The sequence below is a fragment of the Trachymyrmex cornetzi genome, unplaced genomic scaffold (genome assembly GCF_001594075.2).
Source record: "Trachymyrmex cornetzi isolate Tcor2-1 unplaced genomic scaffold, Tcor1.1 scaffold9, whole genome shotgun sequence".
In the NCBI taxonomy this organism is placed as follows: Eukaryota; Metazoa; Arthropoda; class Insecta; order Hymenoptera; family Formicidae; genus Trachymyrmex; species Trachymyrmex cornetzi.
Window position 1 is genome coordinate 967254 of NW_017300244.1, and position 22669 is coordinate 989922.

At 39.0% G+C, this 22669-nt stretch overlaps 1 protein-coding gene across 2 annotated transcripts in view; it reads left to right on the forward strand.

The window, feature by feature from the left end:
• The window catches only part of LOC108769373 (epithelial discoidin domain-containing receptor 1), a 169334-nt gene that overhangs the window by 62574 nt on the left and 84091 nt on the right, over positions 1-22669 (forward strand). For both annotated transcript variants that reach the window (XM_018520313.1, XM_018520314.1), the window contains exons 2-3: positions 12785-12966; positions 17956-18061. In XM_018520313.1, the coding sequence (XP_018375815.1) occupies positions 12864-12966; positions 17956-18061 (209 nt within the window). In that variant the 5' untranslated portion in view covers positions 12785-12863. The remainder of the gene's footprint in view (positions 1-12784; positions 12967-17955; positions 18062-22669) is intronic.

Sequence of the window (22669 nt, forward strand, 5' to 3'; positions counted from 1 at the left end):
TCGTGATGTATTGAACGTTTAGTAATAAGTAATTCGAAACGTGAAGAACGGAATATTCAGTGTAAATATATTTTATAAAACGTTATATATTTCGGAACGACAAAACAACTGGGCACGGCCATGGTGTTTGTTTTACAGCGTATGCAAGGTCGTCGTATACAAGGCCCCAAGCTACGTTGTTATTCGAGTGAGACTCAAGAGAGCCGTTGTGTATTGTCACATTACCCATCGAAACGCGATCTCGTCAAGAGCTAAGAGAATACGCGATATTCCTCTGCATGCAATTAATAGTTGTTGCCGTTGTCGGCTACGATAAATTAACTCTCGCGATTGATTCATGTCCATCATGCTAATTTACGAGTGTCGAACGGATCATGTAATGCGATCATTTTCGTATTCTTTTCGCATTACATGCCGTCGCAACGTACAACGTACGTAAAGAGCATGTCGCGTGTGATTAACGAGGAATGTTGTACAAAGTTCCATGTAATTATTCTATTCTGGTAATTAGTACGCGCGATCGTAATAAACCGTGTTTTCGCGAGTGTTGTACAACGAATGAATCTGAGAGGAGTAAGAGGAGGAGGAAAGGCATCGAGCGATGCAACTAGTAAATTATCATGTTTCATTTTGTTTGCGAATTTGAGTATTTATAAATATAATATATAAAAATATATAAGCTATTTTATGTGCGGGTAGATAATTATTCGTGTAAATATATATTAATTAGTCTGGGCATATTGCTATAAATTTCATCTATTTTTATTTTATAGTTCAACGTAGCTTCCAGTCACAACTCCGCTGCGCATCGTATTGATGAGTGAAACATTATTCCGCTTCTCACAATCAGAGCAGGTATATTTTTTGAGTTTTGTGATGAACATATGACTGTTAAAATGTCTATATTTCAAGAGTTTTTAACTAAAAAATAGTTACCTGGGGTATTTTTATATCCCTGCAACGAAAAAATATGAATTGTTGTAAAATATTGTTTTGTATGGATATTGTTTAACGTTTTTTTTTCATTTTTGATAACTTTATTCTTAATAACTTTATTTTTAATAACTTTTCTTTACGAAACTTTAGATATTCAATTCCAGTTTTTAAAAAACCCGCAAAAGCGTTAAAAAAAGTATTACATTAACACATAAATTTTATTTTTTTTTTTTTTAATATCGTAATAAGCTACTGAACGTGTTTAATCTGTTTAATATTTGTTTGATTTCTACTTTCTTTTTTTAGACAATTGTGATTAAATAAAAAATGAATAATATACAATGTACAATATATTGTTAATAATGATTTTAATTAGAGTTACCCCATCATTTATAAGAAAAATCAGGTGAACACCTGGGTTAAGAGATTCATGTAACTATCATAAGCGTAGAGCTTGCATTACAATTTTAAGCAATGTAAATGGATAATCCTATTTAAAATTCTAAGTAATAATTACATTGGTTTTATTGTTCCTATATTTTCCGTTTTAATAATAAATGTTAAATTTCGATAACAACCTGACAAACGCGCCGTCTTTTCTAAAGATAAACTTAATCCTATGAACTGTTTGCGAGATCCTTCAGACATCGAGCTGTGCTCCAACTACTCGACGGCACTTTTTGTTCGTGTGTTTGCTTGTACACGACGACGTTTAAACAAGTGTTTCAAGCTGGGGATACGCCGCGCCGTCGAGAACGCGCGAGATTCCGAGCGCGCGGAAATATTAAGACGCGACGGCGACATGAAAAGCAGAGTTTAAGAACCGCGAGTCTCCGCCTTCGGTTTAAGTTTAACCCCCTTGCTGCTTCTTCTCCTCCCTTTGAAACGTCGGTTCTCGTTTCGACTTCGCCGCCGCCACGGTCTTTCACTTTGTTACTTTTACGCGAACGAGACGTTGCGCGCGTTAATCTCCTTCCTTGCATTACGTCTGATAGAATTTCTCCCACGTTTTCGCGTCACTTTCCCTTTAAAAAATTCCACCGTCCATGTAAGTTACGCGCGCGAAGATATCACAAAGCAGGAATGCAAAAATGCGATCACGACAGATTTCTACGGTTTCAATTTATCACAGGATTCTCAGGGTACACTTATTATATCTTCGTCTTGTGAAAAGACACTCTAACAAAATCTAACTACTTTTAAGAACGCATGAAAACTGCAAAGAGCACGATCCCGAGATCTTATAATACCCCTTCTGCTTCGCGCGCACTTTATCTTCCTTCCTCCCGGCTACACCTTGTTCTTCTTTTATTCCCTGTGCTACTCCTTTACTAGAAGTCAGAGACCGCTTTGATTTTATTGCTTCTCGCTTGTCCGACATCACTCAACTGGCTCTTCTAAAGGGCGTTTGAAGATAACAGGCTGTTCCGGTGAAATACTACGAAAGCTAAGGACGTCTATAAAATAAACGCCAATACTTGCATGCACGCGCTTGCCTTTTGATTAACGACTTAAACAAGTCTTGTTAAAGAGTTACTTATTGCACGGGGACGTTCGTTTTTTATGAGCTATGTGTTACCTCACGATTGAATAACAAATTTTGCCGAAAGTAAAAGCAGTCTGGCAACGATTATGGCACGACCGATAGAAAAGGGACGTCATGGGATAGACGAAAGAGGATTCAAGGGTTGCAGTTTATGCATGTAAATCGCCTCGGCTTGAGTCGCTGCTTGTTGTTCTTTGCTGCTTCCCTCCCGGACGCGTCGACGTTTTACGCGCGTCACTGTATTTTATTGCACAAAGTAGTGATATACGTATAGAAACGGATGTATACAGGGTGTCTCAGAAAAGGATAACCTTTTAACAATAGATACTCGAAGGTAACTAAAAAGTGGACATTTTTACACCAACTATCAATAGCTATTTTATTAAAAGCAAGTCAAAATTAAACTTTGACACCAATGGATAGAATTCAAGGTAACTAAGAATTCACAATTTGAATGCTAAAAAGGATTCGATTTATATTCTTTAAAGTTTTAGTATAATTCTTACCAATAATATCGAATATTTTTAACTCTTTTCTTATTTAATGAATTTGCGCCCCATATCGCTAAATAGTTGAGACATTACTCACACTTTTATTACTCTCAACTCGAAATAGCTTGAGAAACTCATGGATAAAAGTGTAACGACAATTCTGGGACACTATATATATATGCATTAGATGCATAAGCGACGCATACATGTATGTGCATCGACGGTTCGATTTTCCACTCGCTTTTGTGTCCCCCGCGGCGCATCGATTCGCGGTGTATGCACTTTTCGGCTCACCCCGTTCATCGAAAATCCATTTATTTGCATTAGGTTCGTTTTTGTAAATAGTAACGAAATCGATAGGGGCTCGTACGCGAATATTCTTTTCATCCCTGTATACGGGATGTCTCAAAACCGCCAGCTAATATTTTGGATCTTTTTTAATAATTAGAATTGTATTCTTTATTAACGTTTTCGTTAATTCGTATATCGACGAAATATTGCTTCTTCGTATTTTTTATGCAGAGTAAAGAAGGAAAAAAATAGATAACATTCTCGCACAGTGGGTAATCTTTCTAGATAACTACGGTTCATTTGGATGATCGTTTTTCGTTCGCTCGTTATCCTTGCACATTCATCATGCAATGATAAATCACATCAACGACTAATACGTGCCGCGTGCATCTACGGATATAAAGAGAGAACGTGAATCGAGCATCGCTCTATACAGTGTACTCGTAAATAAATCTACGATCCATAGAAGTGATTAATTAGGCGCGAAGGGATTGTGTACACGACCCGTAAGTTGAAGAACATAAAGACTGATTGACGTTGACAGAATTATCGGCTTTTAGGCGTCCCTTAACGCGCGACATTGAAAAATGTCGGCTATTAACTCTGGTAACGTAAGACATTTTTTGCATCGTACATTACTACGGCAGTGGGGAAAAGTAACGCTACTCTGCATGAAATTCATTAATATAACTTACTCTCTAAATCTAAATCAGCGGATAATCTCTGATATCAGTGCCAAGTATGCCACTATATCATCAGTGAATTAAATATGAGATCCTTAACCTAGCTATTCTTTATTATGTGATCCAACTAATGTTGTTTTAGTTTAAATTCAATGAATATGGTATTGGAAAATTGAAATTAACGTGTAGATATCAGTATTTTAGTTAACTTGTTTTAGTTTAAATTCAATGAATATGATATTGGAAAATTGAAATTAACGTGTAGATATCAGTATTTTAGTTATGTAATGCTCAAACATACTTTCTTTTTTAGTTGAACTTCACTGATTATTAGTGCCAAGTATGCCACTGGGTAATTAGTGACTGATTTACTGATTTAAATTTAAAGAGTATATTACAAATGTTAGATTTTATTTTTTTATGTTTTGATATTGGAATATAATACTGACATATTTCTGAAGATGCTTTTTGATAGTAGACCTTCCCATAAAATTCGAAATTATATCCTCCTTTATATCACTAGAACTAGAAACAACAGCTCGAAACGTGGAAACGATATTGTATGCATATGCAGTAATTCTAACGCGCGTTACGGAGTCAAAGCGAATTATATTAATTTGAATAAACGTCAATTTGTTTACTAATCGTGCATGAAAGCGAGCATACGGTGCGTGTTCTGTTAACATAGTATAACGCAACACAACTACGTTACGATATTGCGTTTCACGGTTGAAGCTCGTAACGGGACTAATGATTAGAGCGTTTCCGCATTTGTGTATTACTGCGCATTCGTGTTCTAAATATTTGAAGGAAAATTATCGAGCCAGTTTAATTAAACACGCGACGGTAAAGATCGTACTAGGTACGCGGGTTCAACGCGTAATTCAGCGGACGTAAGGGTAATTACACTTGGAAATGTCCCAACTGCGAATTATGCCGTGCTTTGTTCGCCTTTTCACTACGTCAGCCGAATGATTCAGCGCGCGTTTCTTAGGCCGACGCGGGCATATGCTTTGAGAAAGACTAACGACTCGTTTAAAGAGCGAGATTAGAAGCCAAGATGAACAAATGCCGATGTCACTGCACGGTATAGCCTCGTTCTGATAGTTATGCTAATGCACTTTGTACGGACGATCGATCATTTGGAGATCATCGGGTTGACCTGACCACATCAAACGCTCGGTAGCAGAAAAAAAAAATGCATCAAGCATACGGCTATCTAATTACCGATTACGTCACTGACAAATCTGACACACGCGTTTTCTCAGGGGAGAACTTATATATAATGCTTCTTTGACGGTGATACTTAAATAAACGCCGCGTAATAAAAAAGAAGTGTAATATCCTTGACGTGACGTCTCTCAACGGAGACGAACGCGCTATTCGGCCAGAAGAAATATTGACCCTCGCCGTGCATACTTTTTACGCGTTCCGGCTGCATCATCCGGTAACTTTCAAAACGTTTCTCTAACGACCAATCCTTTCCTTTTGCCTACAATAATGGACTTTAATGGTACCTCTGGAACGTCTAAACAGTCCTCTCGAGTGTTTGCGCGCGCCTTTCCTTTTCAGCTCAGTAATCCGAGGGTCAAATAAAATCGTTTACGAGCACAATGAGGAACGGACCTCCTTCATTCCGTCACGAAAGTACTCGGCTTAAGTGCTGATTATGATCCGTTTCGAACTATAAAGGTGCTGGATCATCCTACAGCATTGTTCTCCGCTACACGATCGGACATAATCCTGAGTGACGTGTGATGGGAACGAGTCCAATTTGATGTGTGTGGCTTTCGGTCTTTTCAAAAAGTTTAGATCACGCGACATGCCAGGACAATATTCAAGAATTCGAATGAGTGTCTTGTCATTATCTTCGAAAAAACATTTTCTAAGGGAAAATTCGTTATAAATGAGACCGGGTCCACTTGGTGCTACAAATGCTTTAAGGAATTTGGTTGACCAATTGGAAGAAAGAATTTCACTAATTGACTAATCAAAAAATACTTGGAAGCATTTGTAGCATCGAGTGAACCATAGTTATCAGCGTTAGAAACTTTCATATATCGAGAAACAAATTCATCCAAATATAGATTTTTTTTTATATAAGTTACATTATGTAGAGAAATATTGTATTCTTTTCTACGAAAAGGAATTTCGTAGTCTAGTTTTGACGTACATGTGGCGGCGAAACGGGATGTACAATGGACGTGCAGACAACCAAGGATTTATTGGACGACTTTACTTTAGTATTTTTATAAACCAAAATCTCGGGAGATTCGTTGAGAAAGGTAAAGAGAGACATCCTAGAACGACAAGAGTTGCATGGTGAACATCCCATATAGGGTCTTCTTCTCGACGATGAACATCTTCTAGCTCTTCCCACTCGAGGGACATCGAGTGGTCCCACGTTAAAACAACGAAGTCACACAAATCAAAACCGTGAATATCCACTTTCGACTATGGCGAACAGGCGCTTGACTGTTGTACCTTTCATCTTTTTTCAAGAAATGTATCTATTTGAATTACCGGGAATTCTTCTCAAGGATGCTTCATATTTTTTGATATCTTTCTCTGATTTTTCTCGTTTCATTCACAAAGAAGAGTTTACGTGAAAAATTTGCGTAAAATATTTTTAATAAATAATAAGAGGAATTAGAATATATACTCTCTAAATCTGAATCAGTGGATAGTCACTAATCATCCAGTGGCATACTTGGCACTGGATAATCAGTAAAGTTCAAAAAGGAAGAGTGTTTGAACTAACTTGAATGTAACTAAAATACTGATATTCGCACGTTATTAATTAATTTCGATCTTCTAATACTATATTCATTAAATTTATGCACTAAAACAAGATTAGTTAAATCACATACTAAAGATTAGCTAGGCTAAGAGGGGGGGGATCTCTCGTATTATCAGTGGCATACTTGACCATTGATTTAAATTTAGAGAATACATTACAGAAAATTCTATGTATATATATTTTACATTATGTATAAATATAATATCATATATATATATATATTTTTTTTTATAAAAATTAATAATAGTAACTATTATTTTAAACACAATATTCCTAAAATATATTATACGTTATATGTTATTCATTGTATCTGTAAACGGTTGGGATATCATCTCGGATGCAGCCAGAATATCTCACAGTCTCTTTAGTCTGGCTGCGATCAGTAAAATCCTCCTTTCGTCAGCATTGTTACGGAAAATCAGCGCGCATTTTTCACAAGTCGACGGACAATAGGAAGGGAATGCCGGAGCATCCGACGCTGCCTTCCATTGTGATTTTTCCGTTTCTTTCGCGAAACTCCGTCCATTTGTTCGCGGCAGATCGAAGTTTGCGGTTGTTTCGCACGACCATCCGCGCCCGAAATGCTACAGGTACCGCGTTCTGATAAATGGAAAGTCGACCGGCCACTACATACAGCGCCATAAATCCGAACGTCGCGTGATAGACGATCCTCGAATAAAGCCCTCTATAATTCCGGGTTATCTTATCTGCGACGTCTGTCGATACGGTGAACGGTGAACACTCAGAAAGGTTTCTTGTATTTCAGTTTCTCTCAATGAGTAACTGAATTCAGTAAAACAGAAGAATAGAAGCAAATTGAATATCTCGTACGAACAATTTTTAATCCCCGCCTTGTACAGTCAGCTGAATAAAAAAAGTATATCGTTATATCGTTTTGTACTATAGAAAAATGACAATGTATAATTTTTTCGTTTGTAAAAGTCACGTTAAAGTCAAATCTGTAGAAGAATTTATTTATATGAATGGCTAAGTAAAATTCAATCGTATAACACAGTATCTGCAAGGAAAATACAAAATGCACGCCGTTCATGTTTGCGTATAGATTTTGTTGCTTCTGCTCGTCGAACTAAGGATACGCGAAATCCTAACTAGACTGGATCTGAGTCATCGAAGCGTGCCTTCGAACGCGACACGAGGATCATGGCTGAGATCAATCCGTAAATTCGCTCGCGTCCTCTACCGCGTTTTGCTCTTCGCGTAATACGCTATCTTCTTGGATTTACAACTTTCATACCTGGTGGATACTTCAGAATAAAAATGATGTGACGAACATTCACGTAGAATCTTGCAGGCAAATCCATGTAATTTTTGTAAGTTATGATTTTACTTTAAATATATGTGTAAATGTACACCTTTAAGAGTAGATCCCAAAAATTATCTATCATAATTGTTGCAATTTTACATGTAATTTTTTTAGAGTTTATATACAATTCTATTGACTAATAATATTCGTCGTTAATAATACTACTGCAGTATTATACTGCACTATTATATATTACACTGTTAAATTTTATAGCGTCAAATTAACTTAATGTGAGTCGCCATTGCTCCTACTCAATAATATCGTTATTTTTTACTAAAACAATGGTTATATTTGACACTATACAGTATCAATTTAACATTATATAGTGTCAAATTTAATAATCATTTTAGTAAAAAATAACAATATATTTAGTAGGAGCAGTTGTGACTCACATTAGGTTAAATTTGAAACTATAGATTTAACATTTTGTATTAATGTATAATGAATGAAATATATGCTATTAATGAATAAAAAAATTACGAAATAAAATTGATATTTTCGACTGGGCTCACAAAGAGTCTAGCAGGACCTTATTATAATCTTTCGATTCATCTGACTCGACAACGAGTCTCCCGTGAGCTAACAGTCTCTCAGGATCCGTAAACAGCAGCGGCATTTTTTCGATGACAAAATCGAGAGGAGATGCACGTCGTTCCTGTGTTTTCACGAGCGTATCCGACTCGCCCACGCTTTACAAACGACCGCACTCAAAAACGAATCTTCTCTGTCTCCCTCTCTTTCTCTCCCCCAAGACTTTACAGATAATTAACTGACATTAACGTTCTATTCGTCGGGCGTGGTTATGTTCGCGGTTAGCTCGTATTTCTCTACGACAGTCGGTGCATACATGTTTTTACGACTGATAAGGATCGCTTTTCCACCGAGACATCCTGCTTCACGTACCTATCCCAGTCCTGTCCTGGACAACGACTTCGCCGACAGAGCGGATTACTAAATTCATTGGCTTCGTTTTGTACAGAGGACTTCGCCTCTACGTCGTCGACATGGTTTCTCTTTGGCTTCCACGCAATTAGGGTCAACTCGACGATTTGTCGGGAGCGATTTCTTTCAGAGAGCTCGTGACAGGAAAAAGGCAAACCATATCTCGTGAAACTCGTATTATTACTTATTAGTTAATAGTAATTCTAAGTTCTATTACATGTCATACAGATGATACTTCCTTATGCGTCAATTAAATAACATATTATTCTATATGCAATAAATTACGCCGATCTGAGACACCGCGATATCCTTCGATAAAAACATATTTTGCAACAAATTCATAAATAATATTGAATTAATTATAGAATTATATAGAAGAGAGGAGCTGTCAAACATTTACGAGATGCGTATTGGAAATGAAATTAATAACTACTTAGCAATACGAGACAACCCCGTTACAATGTTTCGCGTTTCTATCGGTATTAGAAATAAATTAAATGATATTAAGTAACGCGTAGATTAAATCGAATCGAAGCAGATACACTGTTAAATATCAGAGGCATGCAGCAATAGTAATCTAATCTCTTGAATTAAATATCATTCTGTTATTTTTAACTTCCATGTATATCAAAATGTAAAGTAATTTATTCTTGTGATTAGTTTCAAAGTAAACAACATTCATATTAACGTATGCACATATAGTAATAATAAACTAAATTTTATATAGTTCAAAAATACATTTTCTTGAGTCAGATTGTTTAACTTTATTATTTCAATTAAACTAACGACATATCGAGTATGAGTAGTGGCAATCTAAAGCAATGATTAAAAATAACTCAAATTGGGTGCACAATTTGGCATGAATTTAAGTGAAATTAAATTTTAACAACTACCCTGGTAAAAATTTCATGCATTTTATGAGCAGTTATTACTAAACAGTTACACCAACTTCTGTCTAGTAACTGAGAAGGAAAACTACTTAGGATCCCAATCAGGATGTAACATTTTGTTTGCAGTTACTGCATACAAAAGTTGCGTAAAATCTGAATCCATTTACTGAATAGAAACACAACAAATAATGGATATTAAATTGATTAATAAGCAAGCCAACTGCTCGTGAAATGGACAGAATAAAACTTTATCAAGTTCTTGTCCATTTCCTACTCAGTATTGGCACAATTAATGAGATACAGTAATATTAGATAGTAACTGGATAGGTGTCTAGGAAAACTACATACATTTCTACCAGGGTAGAGGTTGACTCCTATTGCCTTCTTTACGAATTTTTATCTTATTGGTCGTGATTTAAGGAATCTATAACTCATTTAGTTATTATTTTATTATTATGAATTTAAGTGTTAACAGAGGCTTGCGAATAGTGAATCGCGTCGTGTGTGGCACGCGTTTGCGCGATTGGAAATCCGTAAGTGCAATGCCGTCAATAAAATATGCATATACACTCGTAGCCTCGTATAGGTGCCTCGTATAGGTACATCCCACGTGGCGTATTCTACACGGACGTCTCGCGTGTATTAATCTGCATAAACTCATTCCTATGCAAACGAAGAGATTCGACGTTGAACTAGGATATCACGCGAAGCCTCCGTGGCTTACATCGCGGCTTAAACAAGCTCCTATACGTGCGCACGCGTGCGGACGCATGCCGTCCGCGTGCACAAACCACGGGGTGAGTGCATAAATATATAGATGCACCCGGGTACGTGTGCGTGCGTATCGTAAACGATACCGATCGTAAACGGAATCTCCTTCGACGCGTCGACGGCATAATAATTGCGAAATCTCTCGTTTTCCCCGTGGTAGACGACGCTGGCCGGCCATCCAAAAGGACTACGACGACGAGAAAATGGCACCTGCCTGAAACGATCGCGCGATAATCTGTCCCCTCCGTAGTCCGCGAAATGAAAAGAAAACAATCGATGAATAATTTTGTGGCCGCCAGAGTACTTACTGCGTCCAGGGGAATTGATTTCGACGGAGCGCATCGCGAGCGTTAAGTCCCTCATGAATACAATCAGGAGATAAAGCTTTTATGGCGACTCGATGTATAAACGATACCGTTTTCCGATAATTTCTAATTTAACACTTAGTGCTTAGGGAGATTAAATGTTTATGCGAGAAACGGAGCGTTTCGTCATGACGTTTTACTAATCAGCGGGTCTTAGGGTATATTGTTACGCTTAATTAAATGTTGCGGCAATAATTATGCTCGTTGAGAAACTCGTTCTATCATTTGCTTAATCCTTCTGCTACTACAGTTTCTTTTGCCAATTATGCTAGAAAACAAATATATTCTCCCACCATATTTCACCTCAAGTAATCCTCACCGTGTCTATATTAATCTCAGATATAAATTTTCATGAAATAGCGAAGAAAAAAGGATATTTACTTGTAAACTAAAGTATAAAATCGCATAATTTAATTATCCATTAATAAGAAAAGATTAATTTCTGCGCAGAAAGAAAAATACTCGAACGTGACTCGTTTACCTCATAAATATTCCATCGCACGATTGCAGAAAATATAAGCTTATTGATATAATCATCACATGCTTGGAGGCCGCAAGCATAATGCTACTTTGGAGTCAAATAAGACCTATAATGAGTACGACGATCACGCGGCTGTGAAGGATTTTACAAGCGAGCGCTCTTACCGGTTCGTCTTACAACAAGAGAGAGAGAAATGCCGACACGACGCGCGTCGTAGGACAGATTTTACACCGTCTTGCGGCTATAAGCTGCGGTATGTATGTTTAATGCGGAACACGCGAGGCCTACGACCGAGCGACTTCTTACTACCGTTCTCGCACATTACTTATTCACCGTCGGCGTAATTACCAACGGATACTACATCAAACTCGAGACACCTTTCTCACAGGTATCGAGAGAGAGCTGGTGCAACCAAGTTACACTCGTGCACATGTCTGACGTGTATCGGAGCTTGCGCAAAATGGGAGTAACGCATTATCGGCTGATAGGCTCGTAAGCCAATAACGAGCTGTTACCGCGCTACTCTCGAGCGTTCCTCGTTGCTTTCAGAGTTCGATCTCTGCTCACGAAATAAACTCGTTGGATCGCGAATCGATGCGAGTTAAAAATTACTTACTACGATCGAGACATCTTTACGTAAAACTAACGCGTCGCAATTCTCGTGCTGTTCCTGGAAAATACATGACATGGAAGTCGCAGGAAGTTTAGCTCCGCCCTCAGATCGTACAGGAAGGAAATGGTTCCACGTGCAGCGAATAATCGACAGAAAATTGAACAAAGATTACAGACTAGATCTACATAAAGACATAATGTCATTCGTGCATCATTCTCTGCAGAATTTTTAAGTTAAAAAATTATTGAGCTAAATAAACTCGACTGTTACGAAATTCAATAGATATTTGATAATATAATATGTGAAACTATTTTATATAACAATTATATAAATAAGAGATAGTGTACGTAGTAGAACTCTTAATAGAATAGATGTCTTTACGTAATAGATTCCTTTTAATAGAAATATCTTTGAAATGTATCGTTTCTCTTATTCGCCACAATGACGGTTATCAAATACATGAAATCAATTCTGCATTTCAATGTAGCATTCAAGATGACACTCTCGTGCGATAATTACGCGCGTCGTTTCTCCGCCAAGGTGAACTTGTTCTTGGGGAGCAGTGAACGAAACGACTCGCTTTGTCGATCGCCTATCCAACTCGACTATCGTCAAGCATGACATAATGATTACGCTCTTTTTTTGTTTCAGGTTGACGAGGCAGAAATGGCACGGCGGGAGTCTCGGTGAGGAAAGGGCGAGGGTGAAGCCCTCGCAGGAAAAGGGAGCTATGGTGAAAAGCTTGGGTTTCCTCGCCAGAAGGGCGCCACCTGCTGTCCACCTTTTCGTCGTTTTGCTCGCGCTCGCCCCCGCTTACCACGGCGTGGACCTCTGTAAGTAGTTTCCTAAGCTCTAATCCGCAGGCCTTATAGTACCCGTCGTCGTGCGTCTCGTAGTGAAACTTCGTTCGACTATAGTTCCTTGGTTTGGAGTCGCGCGCAGGTTGTTTCGTTTATAAGTTATTAACGACGCGGAGGTAGCGCGACCCCAGAACTTACGCCGCCGCAGTCGACGAACTTTCGATCCAGGATCGGCTTTGACCCTGGTCATTAGATATCTTGTGTACCTATCTCAAGACATTGCGTCTTATCATTCGAGTCGTGTGCGTTTATATTTAGCGATACCTCGGAGGCTTTCGAGTGGGCGAAACGTGAAACCTGAATCCGAACATTATATCGCCAACAAGAAATATATTGTCTATTGATAATGTAAATGAACAACAAACTATCGCAAAGATTTTGAAATAATAAAAGATTAATATATACATTATTAGAAATATTCTTAAATCTCATTTACTTTTAATGTGTACTGGTAAATGAAATTTAAATTCTCTGTAACTGAAAAGACTATTTATGTTAATGAGAGATTTAAGTTTGTAATAACTAAAAAGTTAAGTGTATTGAAATTTAATATTTAAATCTTAATTAACCGTAATCGAAATAACTAATAATATACACACTATTAAAAATATCATAAAATTTGATGTACTTTTAAATTACACAAGTTAAATTTAATTTTATGACATTACATTGAATTTAATGCCCACGTTCATTACATTTAAGAAACCTGTAATTTAGATTTATGTCGCTTGTTATTTTTCAATTATACGTTTCTAACATTTCATTAACGTTTATTAATTTTCAGCCACAATCTCTTGAAATTTCATTAACTCGTAAATTAATTTTTAGGACATTATACATTCGTTAAATTTAATGTTCATTACATTTAAGATTACTGTAACTTAGTTTTCAGTTAAATCATACATTACTTTTCAGTTATCTATTTCTTCTACAAGCTTTCGTTATATGTTATTTAAAATTTATTAAGAAATTTCTAATAGTGTACTGTTATCTTATTTGGATTTTAATTATATTCATATTTTTTATAAAAAAATTGTAATCAAAAATAGATATTTGTTTAACAACTTCAATCAGCGTTATCAGAATTTTAATTAATAATAAATCTGCATAACTAGTTGGAATATATCTGCTTTAATAAAAAAAAAATAGTCTTATTAAAAAATCAATGAGAATCACATAGGAAAATCCCACTTTCAAGATCGTGTGGAGTATTCCATTTTATCGTATTAATAATAAATAATCGCTCTGTTCCAAAGCCCTGTTCACGAGAAGCAGCTTAATAGAAATAGATTTCCGGACGTAGGAGAGAAAAATTGCATCGTAGCCGTGATAATGGAAAGCTTAATAATTGCGCCCTCACGAAACCCTTCCAAACTGTATCCTTAGTGATTTCCTTCCTTTCCCCGTAATTTATCTTAGCGCCAATAGCCGGAAAATAATCGATGGTGTTTTTCTTGAGTGGAGACCCGTTAAAGATGGACCACTTTTACTGGACATCTTCCAAGGATGAAATCATGCGAAGCGTCTTGCACGCCGTCAGACGATTCGAAGATTAACGAAGGGAGATTGGTATCTCGAAAGAGTCACGAGGGTGTCGTGTTTATTCACCCCTATTCACGATCGATTTACGATCAAGTGTGATATCTCACAGTGATTCGTTAGAACGGACGCGCCGACAAAGAAAACGGATTCTACCGGTCGAATTTTATCGAGGACGGGCGGTCGTGAGAATTCCGGCGAGGGTGCACGATACGCGCGATATATATCAGCTGGACCTTCATTAATAATAATAGTGATTCGCTCACCATGTTGGCCAGCCAAAAGATCTCGATCGAGCGTTCCCTCCCTTTGTTGGCACGACTTTCCTACCATTGATTCAAATCGCCCTCTCGCACTGCCCCCGCTGAATTCGTGGACATACATTAGCGACAGAATCGCGATGTATCGGGCTGACCTTCATTAATAATAATACCAAGTTTACCATCGCATTGGTTCGACCCACCGCGACGATCTTCGTGTTCTCGCTTAGGCCGCGAGACGCGACTTTTCCACTATCGATATCGGCGCACTCCGCGGAATCTGAAGACATATATTAACGGTGGACATATCAAAAGAACCTTCATTAATAACAACAACCAGTCCACGCCGATCGCAGTTTCCTCCCTTTGTCGACTCGACTCTCTTGCCATTGATTCTAATCGGCCAGTGCAAAGGAAGTTGAACATACATATATTAGAGCACCGGAATCGCGATATGACGAGGAGAGCCCTGTTAGTAATAACGGCGATTAATCCGATCGGCCATTTTGCCGATTCCCAACGCGACAAGCGTTTGTAGGCGTGCAATTTTCCATTTGTCGATTACGATCGAAATCGCGGCGTACGCGTCGTACCCCGATGAATATTCCTCCAATATCGTTTCCGACCATCTCTCTCCGCGGATTGCAAATAACAGAGCTCGCCCAAGTTATTCTAGTTATAAACTCAGAATACCGATCGATCCAATTGTACATCATAGAAATGCATGTCGCACAAATTGCGAACATTATATTCTTAAACCGCGTCGGCGAATTCACGCTTTACAGAGATTCCATTTCGGCAATAAAATACGTTGGATTAAAACGTAAGACCAAAATACACATTTCACAACGGCCGACGCCGCGCCGCGCCGCGCCGGGCCGAGCGAGCGCAGAATTACGAGGCGGGGTGGTATCGTCGGAAGAACACTGCAAACTTTCACCGGTATTAATGGCCACCTACATGCTCGTTCTGTTCGTTGGCTTAGCGCGGATTCCTTCCGTTACACTCCCCGGTACGAAGCTGCTGCGTCCTCCCTCACGCCCCGACCGACGATCCCTTCGAACGCCCAGCTATATTCGCGCTGCCTCTGCACTCGATATCCGGGCATTAGGCATTATCGTTGCCGGCTACCGTGTATTGTTACGTTGTACGACCCCTGCTCGGGCTACTTCAAATTTTAGCAATTTCCGTATCGCGTAATGGGTATCGTTACTTGGACGTGTAAACCGTAATCGATGCCGTGTTGCATCATGCATATACGAGACATGCTCTGCAAGCATAGCGAACGTTCGAGTTGTCGTATCCGGAATAGTTACGCTATACAATATGCGCTCCTTTGTTGAATTACAAGAACCCGGTGTAGACCGTACACGTGTCTGTGAATTTACCTAGCTTTGACTTTGTACACGCGACGAAGCATCCGGTTTGCGTCCAAGTGAACGACCGATATGCTCGTGGCCGGATAATCGTGGCTCTGTCTTGCGTTCTTAAGATAAATGGCCGATAAGGCGTGGGCGGTTAATGATGCTTTAAAAACAAGAAATGCGAAATGTCGCGGGTCCTTACTGTCGTCCCTAATGATACCGCCGTGACGCGAACAGCACGAATACGTACATGCATCATACTTTGTATAAACTTTACTGCACAACCGGACGACCGCCGTAACGCCTCTTGAAAATGCGTGCGCCCGAGAGGTCGGAGTAATGTATGCAAAGTAGACGGTATCGTTTGTTCGATGGCCCTTAACCCTGTCATTGGTGCTCGTGGGGACGAAGACGCGAGGCTAGCCGATCTGCGCACGGGAGAGAATTCCTTTCAGATATTAAATCTCCGGAAGATAAAGCGTTTTATGATCCTCATTAGCGTGCAGTCACGACGACGAGACAGACCCTGTAAAGTCGAGTGACGACCACGCCTAAAAACGCCACAAATTTATAACCATCTCGAATATACATGGAAAGAACGGTTTTGCTAAAGTATCTAAAAATTTAGCTAGATACAGATCTGAAAATAATTTTGTCTGGACCATAAAAATAACTATGTAGGACGTTTAAATTGGTTGCTAGAATATTAAAACCTTTTTACAACCTTATCATCAATATTTAAGCGTTCTATATAATTATTTACATGGTTCAACATTATTTTCAGATCTGTATCTAGCTAAATTATTTTATTTATCACACATCTTGAAATACGTTTACTTACTAGCTAATATTCGCAACCTCGGTGGAGACATTTTTTGCAATAAAATTATTCGCAGATTTAAGATTCTCATTAACATCTGATTATTAATATTTTTATAAAGATATTTCTTAGCATCAAAAATTATTAAATTGCTTATCATTTAAATAGAATAAAACAAGGTAATTTGGATAGTTTGATAGAAATTTTGGATTGTATAAAAGATTGAGATCGCATAGTATATTTAATTAAACATACAAAACATGCACTATTGATGGAAAAAACAAACAAATGTTTTGTATGTTTGGCGCGCAGTTTGCAGAATCAGATATGTATATAAATTCATAAAGCATTAAAGGATTCATTTTAACTGAATATAGGAATTCTCTTATTTAATTAGGCATATTCTCATCGGTCCAAAATTCGTATCATATTATAAATTATTTTAGATATTCCATCAAAATTATTCTTTCCATGTAAAAATCATAACATTGTCGCAATTCACGCTGTTTCTCAGTTTTGCACTGTCGACGTCATTTTTCGTCGTTGTCCCCGAGGATGCAATACGCGATCGACATTATACACAGCGGTACAATAAATATATTCCGCTCGAGCTATCTCGCGTACGCGAAAGATATCTCGTTCCCAGCGCCGACGATGCAGACGGCAGCAGTACTCGCAAGGCAGCTGTGTTCATCTATGAAACAATTAGATCGGACCAGGAGATACGAGAACGTTGAGACGGCCCCCTTTCTACCTCCCCCATTCGCAGGTACTCGCCCTCAAACCGTAACTTCCACCCGCACGACAGGCAGCCATACACCGACAACGTAAACCGGCTATCGCATGAATCCATCTCGGTTAGCTGGTTATTTAGCCGTTTATGATCCGGCCGTGATGCACACCGACGTGGCTATAGGATAGGCGCATATAAATTCAAAGCTCGCTTTAACCTCGGCGACGCCACGTTCGTTTGTTGCAGCCCAATGCATCGCACCGCTCGGCATGGAGTCCGGGACGATCCCGGACACGGATATCAACGCCAGTTCCAGCTTCGACACCGGAAACGTCGGACCCCACCTGGCACGGTAAGCGACAGTTTTTCATTCGGATAGTCTGCCGAACCGCCATCGATCACTCATATCTATACCGGCGCCTTCTGTTACGCTCGATCCACCCGCGACCGGCATAACGCCGCCGATATCGCGGGACGCGCGCAAAAATTGATTCCAGCCGCGTCTTTCGCCAACAGTCTTCCACGGAAAAAACGGCTATGTTTACCATGACCAAAAGTCGCCCATCAATACATTTTTTGGATATAAGAACTATAGTACGATTGTGATAACCATAAGATTAGCATATCTTAACGGTTATGGCTGTAGAGATATGCCCATCTTACGGTTATCACAACCATATATATTGATGGGCGAAAATTATCATTATTTCCGGTTGTAGCAACCGTAATATTTTTTCTGTGTCCCCTACGTAAACCACGCTTCAATCGAAATATTCATAAAGACGATAGAAAATCGGTTTTGTTGCTTTGTTGTTTTTATTCGTAATGTAAAAATATATAAGTTTTTTATTCCTGTTTTTTATTCCTGCATTAAACTGTATTAGAACTCTCTTTCCTCGCTTTCGCCAAATACCAAAAATACATCTAGATATTTATTTCACTTTAAATTCTCCAAAAGTATATACTACACAGAGAGAATTTTTTCTTAAAGTTTATCCTGAAAATATGATAGTCATGGGACAACATTGTATTTCGAAGAATTTTAATGTAAATCTCTCTTATTTTATTATTAATAAAACTGCAATAAAAAGTATGAAATAAGTTTGATTAATTTTACTGAAGTGCATGGTAAAAATCTTAAAATACTGTATTACAACTAAGTACGTACCACAACTACTATATTTTCAGGATAAATTTTAAAAGAAAATTCTCTCTCTGTGTAGTTTAACCATAGAAAACAGACCTATTGTATTTCATTGAGTATAATGGCAGTTGAATATAATTTTAGGGTGAATTTCTTATTGGTGGTAAATTTTTAATAGCGGCTGTAAGGTAAATATACCAGTTAATGAACAGTTAACGACCCAATTTGGACGAAAGTATAAAAATTTTTTTAATTAAGCTTTTAATATGTACAACTCGAAATAAATTCGTTGCTTTATAAATTTAATAAGAATTTATTTAGATTCGTATCATTCAAAGAGCTTGATTTAAAATTTTTTGTCATTTTGTCCACACACACACACACACACACACAACAAACACACAATAATTGGGTCATTTACTAACAGTACATTTACCTTATATTGGCTTATTTATTTTGAGCTAATTTCTGATTGATCATCGCCTAAGCCTTCACGGGAATGAAAGACGTGGTATTCTTACATCATGGTTTTTATTATTAAGATGTAACGAGTCCGCCACGTTCTATTTTTAGAGAATTTTTAAAATAAAAATAGAGACTCTGTGTCTGGACGAGGTAAATATATCGTTTTTTGTGTTAATTGTGACGCCTTCGCTTTGCGCGCGCGCACACACGTGATTACTAAAGGGAACGCCCGGCTGCTCGTTAATACGTAAAATCCGGAATATCAGGTTTGTAAGTCTATGGCGAAAGACGTTATTACGCACAAACAAAGAGAACAACGTGGTACAAACGTAATTATTTCTAATCTAACAGGCGTAGCTTTAAACCCATTTATGCGCGCAGGCCAGGTAACAGAGATTAGTCGACATCTCTTATCGTCAAGCCGTATGAAAAGAAAAAAATTCAGCACCGGCAACGGGTGGGCGCGCGAGAAAGCTTATGAAGTCTAATTATAAATTAACGCCTATCCCCCGCAAGAATAAATTCACGGTGCAACAACGTATAATTAAGTAATCCACGTATCTTTCCGATAGCTATCGTTTCTCGTTTGGCACTTGCTCTCATGCGGAATGAATATTTATAGAGCTATTAAATTGATCGTTCTCCCTGAGCGCCAGTTTATTCCTCGGTTTAAAAACGAATTTATTTTTAATTGCGGCTGACGAAAATTATTCAACATGAATTTACGGCCGATCGGGGATTTACATACTGCCGTGCGTTCTGTTCTGCGTTAATAATTTCTACGTCATTATTCGATGCGTCCCTTGACCGTGCTGTTTGCGCTTGTAATTATTTACGACAACGACAACGTTACCAGCCGCCGAAAACTTAAAAACTTCCGTTAAATATCCCAACAAGTTAATGTTCCAGTATGAGTTTAATTACGAGTACACGTTTAACGTAATTTTTTGCTTATAGTTAATAAACGATGAAGCACGACGGTAGAATTAATTTCATTCTCCAAATTAATTTCCACCTGCATTGCCCTCTACATTTTGCCTACTGTTTCGCCACATTCGTACCCCTCCTCCTACCTCACAAACATTTGCAAAATGACTATGGAGCAAAACAGAGAGCCTTCAGCGGACATGCCTCGCAGGAGCCTCCCGTTCTCTAATGCAATTATCACAAAAGGACCTTTGACGTATCATACTTGAAGTAAAAAGAATATTACACCTGGCCAGTGGTAAAAGGGTTGGTCGTATAACGCCTCTGGTAGCCGCTGGTGCAACGCATGAATACGAGATGCAACTGGCAGAGTACGTGTGCCAACTAACTCCTCACCCTTTCGACCTCGCTCTCTACCTTTCTCTCTCTATATTTCTCCCTCTCCCTCTCTCTGCTTCTCACTCTCGCGCTCTCGCGTTTAGATATTAATGCGTGGGGCCCGGTATTCGCTAGCGGTTTGCAGTGCAGCGGCGGTTTATACGAATATTCCATCCCACGGGACGTATCCCAGCCCAGCAGACCGCGGTTGTAGAACCGAACGGGTGCGCGCGGCACCAAGCCGGGGTATATACACGGAGCGTTGGTCGACGGCCCCGCGGGCTCTCCGATATTAATACATTCCATTACCGCAGACAATGACCGGCTGAATGGGCCTCCGAGTCTTGATGAGCTCCGCTGTGCCCCCGCAGCATCGCGCGCGCCGCAGATCCTCCGGCCGCCGCGCACGTCACCATCTAATTTAATACAGGCCGGCCTCGGGCGCGCGAGGTGCTGCAGACGCTTACAACAACGGTGAGCGCTCCTTTGTGCTGCTGGGAAAAAAAAGAAAAAATTGCCCCGCCATTTTCTTCGAAATTTCGCGAGATAATAGGCCGACGAACGTTTCGCTCCGATACGAATTACCGCCGTATACGGTGTATTTTTCTTTCTCGCTCACTGCGGACGTCGAGGGTGTACGTTCGAAAAAAAAAGAAAAGGAGAAAGAGAAAAAATAACGTGAAGCTAGGTTCTGCGCGCTTTCCCAGATTCTCGTTATACTGAAAACGTCGCGAATTAAAACAACGCGCCTGGGGATGCGGCGGTTACACGAGAAAAATCATCCGGAATGAAAACACCGGAAATATACAATACATAAATGGCTCATAGTGAACATTGCGTAAAGATTGACGTTGATGTCTGGTATGGAAATGTATTACAGGATTCACTACAAGATATACGCGCTCTGACGATTATTTCGGCGCAACTAGAAAATTTTTTTGCAAGTTATCGAACGAATGTTTCTGACAAATAGGAAAGTTGTAGCATATAGGCACATATACACATAAAATATACGAGAAAAATGATTTGTTTTCCTATAACAAAAGTGATTTCAATTAGGAATGAAAATTCCCGAGTTACTACAACAGCCGTGAGCCGTGATAAATCATCTGTGAATAGAAGAATAAACAGTTCTCGCCGATGCGTATCGTGAAAGCTAATGGAGCGCGTTTTTTCCAATTATCGAGTGAAAAATTTTTGACGTACAATCGGCGCGAAAAAGCCGGCGCTGTATTTCGTACCACATACTCCTTTTAGGAATCGCGCAGCTGCAAGTTCTTTCGCACGTTTCCGCCGTTCCTTTTCTTCGTGTTTCCGTTCAATGGCATTTCTAGAATGGGTGCAATTAAGACGCCAGTAGGAACATAGAACGGGCGAGATATCGCTCGAAGAAATTGAACGGGGTTGAGAAATCACGAGACGATTTTCGCCGCGTAATTTCGTTCGAAACGAAAATAGCGCGTTTCAATTTATCTGCTGGGTGAACTGTGATTACGTGCTAATTACGTCAATGCATACTGTTAAGCTCGCGAGTTTATTTTCAACGCGAAAGCGAAATATTTAGTTATTATTGTTTACGTGACGTTGTAAATGTACATCGTTAATGGTACCATAGCTTTGAAACGATAAGCAATGATTATTTCCGCACACGAACTTCCACGCACACGTTCGAATTGTTGTTCGAACAACTTGAAATATGATACGAACCATTTTCCTAAATAGAGGAACGGCAGGAAACTGCATGGTACAAGATATTTACTTCGGAAATAACGTACTAGCGTTGAGTTAGCGAATTTTTACAGGCTCGTAATAGCTCTTACTTAGAGCCATTACTTGATACACTATAATTTAGAAAAGCACAGATAAGACGGCGGTTAAAAGAGCCAGCCGGTTGTAGTCGTGGCCGATTACGATTACGCGTCAAACGATGCCAAAGTGGACTTCATCTTCGATTTTACTTCATCTGAACATCGAGTTATAGAATGATGATTGGAACAGAGACGCCTCGAGCATCACAGGCGAAGAGCTCTCTGAAAATAGCCTCTG